The following is a 4,057-nucleotide window of genomic DNA, read 5'->3' on the forward strand; positions in this document are numbered from 1 at the left end:
GCCATGTCGAAGAATGTGCCGTCAAGAATTGTTATACACAAAACAAAAGAAAAATAGTTAGATGTAAAAAAAAAAATGCCTGGTGGGGTGATATCCCTGAGTTCCAATAAATACACTTATAAGATTTATTTATTATAAAACATTAAATATTTTATAAGAAAAGCTTAGTTTCTGTTTTATTAAACTTTTAGTAGCAGTGAAAAACAAAAGAATATACGAAATAAATATTGTATGAGTTAGATGTAAAATATTTGGCGCAAATTTACGATGAAATATTGACGTTTAATTGAAATAAATTTTCGTTTGGAATTTTTTTGTATATATATATACATATATATGTGTGTGTATAAATATCTATCCTCTACGTAAAGATAGAAAAGAATTAACATTCTGGGGCTCAGTAATCATCATTGAGTAAAACATTAACATTCTAGGGCTCAGTAATCATCATTGAGTAAAACATTAACATTCTAGGGCTCAATAATTATCATTGAGTAAAAAAAATTAATATTCCGATGCTTATTAATTATCATTGAGTTAAAAATTAACATTCCGGGCCTCAGTAATTATCATTGATCGTGTTTTGTTTTCTTCAACTTTTTTTTGCTTGCTTTTTTTTTAATAATATACCGCACAGATTAATCGCTAATAATCCTTTGTATTACAGGCACAAGGCCAGAGATTTTGGAAGAAGGGGCAAGTCGATTATATCGACACCAATATCGGACTGGTACTTCACTTATCAACCCCCGAAGTGATAAAAGGCAAAGTCGATCTCGGCGGCATATGACCTGAAAACGTAAAGCCGGAAAAATGCCGCTGAGCATTTTGTCGGTGTGGCAACGATTTTGCCAGCTCGCCGCCTCAGATTAATCAGTAACAATAATAGAGAAAATCATTCGTTAATAGAAAAGACAGTAATCGTTATATTATAACTACTGGACTTTAGCCAAAGTACACAGCCGCCAACTCCCAAATATTACTCGCCGACACTCTTATGAAGTCCATCAATTAATTTGTAGATGGTAAGCATAACACCCCGCCTGGTTTAACACTACCACCTGTGTAACTTTAGTAGAGATCATACTGATGCAAGTATTCAGGTTAGACAGAAATCTTCTTCACACGATCACGCTGTTCAGAAGATCTTCAGTTACATTAATCTAACCGGTTATGGAGGATCTGAGAATGGTAACAGCTCTGGTCTACTCCCTTGATTGAAATTATGCAAAAAAGAAAATGTATTAAACATTCTTGACATAAATTGTCATTAGTATCCTTAACGTAGTAGTAGTAGTAGTAGTAGTAGTAGTAGTAGTAGTAGTAGTAGTAGTAAATACGTAAACACAATAGTATTTTCCTTCATGGAAGTATTTGTAAAATTAACAAACACATCAACCATATTTTCATATTCGGTTGATTATTAAACCATTGAAGTAGTAAGTCAGTCAGTTAGTAGTAGTAGTAGTAGTAGTAGTAGTAGTAGTAGTAGTAGTAGTAGTAGTAGAAGTAGTAGTAGTAGTAAATTAATAGTTTTTTTCTTATAATTATTTTCTTTAAAATGATAACATGAAATTAATTTATTAATCAAAAGCGACAGCAGAAAGAAACATAAGAAACTAATAATAAAGAAGAAAAATAAGTAGTCAGAATGATAAAAAAAAGGAAAGAAAGGAAACTAAGAATCAAAATAAGATAAGTGTAGTTATAATTTCAGAGGTTTATATGAAGAGCTCTCATTGTTTTTTTTTTTTGTTTTGTTTTGTTTTATATTTAATGCATTAAGTTATTTCTATGAGTTGGCGCCTTAACATGGCGAGAAACCACAATATCTGGATCCAAATAATAATCAATGTTTTTATATTATTGCTTCTGATTCAAACACAGGGTCAATAACTTTGAAGGGAAGAGCATAGTGATACATCGAATCCAGTATATGACTGGTGCTTTTATTTCATTGACACCGAAATGATGAAAAAGCAAAGTTAACTTCGGTGGTATTTGAAATCAGAATACAAAAGAAAAAACTTAACTAAATACCATCGCAAGGTTTTTTTTTTGTTGTTGTTGTCCGAAGCTCAAACGATTCTGCCTGTTCAAAATCCCATGCATTTTTATAATAAAAACGTTACAGGCCAGAAGAGATCTTCATAGAGAAACCAACGGCCAACCATAACTGGAACGGAAACAGACGTAGTAACATCGCAATCCGATTAAAGAAACACATTGCTATGCACCTACGTCCCTTTTGGCTATGGATTTTCGATATTATTTAAGGTATATCTATCATCATAAGTGTCATCATCATCATCAATTATGATTAATCAGTCTGCTTATTAATAATATTTAATCATGCAGTTATAATCGGGCAATCTCAGTTATCATCCTCTTCGTCGCACTGCCACATCCTCACCTTATTCTGTCTTGTCACAATATTCGTATTATGGTCTTACACGAACATAAACCTCACCTCTTATAAATAAGCACTACCTACTCTGCATACCAACATCATTTGTAATAGATTTATGTATAGTGAAAAATTCTATGAACAGAGGTGTTTACGCAGAAGAATTATCTTTTATTTCGATACATATATCATTTACGTAATAATAATAATAATAATAATAATGATAATCCTTTCTAATATATGCACAAGGCCTGACATTTTGGGGAGGGGACTAGTCCATTACATTGAGCCTAGTGTTCCACTGGTACATAGTTTATTGACTCCGAAAGGACGAACGGTAAAGCCGACCTCGGCGGAATTTGAACAGAATATAGAGACGGACGAAACACCGCTAAGAGTTTCGTCCGACGTTTTAACTATTCTGCCAGCTCGCCACCATATTAATAAGGAAATTTTCTGACTACAGCACAGGACAAAATCTCACATCGATGTTTATACTTAAATGGTATAAATCCTGCGGGATTTCAAGTCACGTCAAAGCCACAGATTATTTTACCATCTGCTCAACCGATATTCAATTCCTTAATTAAAACAATTATTAGTAGTATTGATATTAGTATATAAATATCGTTCATGCACCAGCCTTGTTCTAAGAAGATAGAAATCATTATGATTGAAATCTTTGATATCATCAGCCACACCATTGTAATTAAAGAGCGTTGCAGTAATTTTTATTATTTCCATTTGTATTAAGTTTTGGTACCATGTTCGATCGCGAGATTGTCAAGACGCAAATCTGGAATGTCTACATATGCAATATATATATATATATATATATATATATTTATATATATGTGTGTGTGTGTGTGTGTGTGTGTGTGTGTGTGTATGAATGTATATATGTAAATATATATGTATATATATATATATGTGTGTATGAATATATATGTGTGTATGAATATATATATCTGTATATATATAAGCATATATGTATGTGTCTGTATATATATATGTATATGTGCATGGCATATATATATATATATTCATTATATAATATGAATTACGTATATATACACATATATGTATATATATTTATGTATGTATATGTATGCATGTTGTACGTACATAAGTATGTGTGCTTGCGTGTGCTTTTGTATAAATGTGTTTACATGTATTTATAAATGTGTGTGACTGCACCACTGTGTGTGTGTCTGCTAGCGTTTCATATGCATGTTCGTATATATGCATGCTTGTGTGCCTGAGGTGATGCTACATATACGCATAAGTCTTACACACGTTGTCAAAAGCTGTTCACCCTTAAAATGGAAACGTTCTGTAGAATTTATACGGTAAAATCTCCCCTTCTTTCGCAGTCCTCAGCTTTTTCTATGATGAATGTATAATGAGAAATTGGCATCATCGTTCTTTTTATTCTTTCAGTTCGTTTCTTTCAATCTTCTCCATTTTTGTTCTGTTATCTGTGTGTTTTTTTTTAATTTTCAGTCTATTTTCAATTCATTTTAACATGTTTTTAAGTTATTTTAATACATATTTAAAAAAACAAATTCTAAAAAAAAACATCAGCTCTTGCTTGTCGCATTTGTCTTCTCATTCTCCCATCGTACATATATATATATATATATATATATA

The 4,057-nt window shown here is 31.6% G+C and overlaps 1 protein-coding gene across 1 annotated transcript in view; it reads right to left on the bottom strand.

The window, feature by feature from the left end:
• Positions 1-1,171: 1,171 nt before the first annotated feature.
• Positions 1,172-4,057, bottom strand: part of LOC106878625 (sal-like protein 3) — a 129,376-nt gene continuing 126,490 nt past the window's right edge. Inside the window, exon 6 of the mRNA XM_052968490.1 lies at positions 1,172-1,212. Coding sequence (XP_052824450.1) covers positions 1,172-1,212 — 41 coding nt within the window. The remainder of the gene's footprint in view (positions 1,213-4,057) is intronic.

This window comes from Octopus bimaculoides, chromosome 6 (assembly GCF_001194135.2).
Source record: "Octopus bimaculoides isolate UCB-OBI-ISO-001 chromosome 6, ASM119413v2, whole genome shotgun sequence".
Lineage (NCBI taxonomy): Eukaryota > Metazoa > Mollusca > Cephalopoda > Octopoda > Octopodidae > Octopus > Octopus bimaculoides.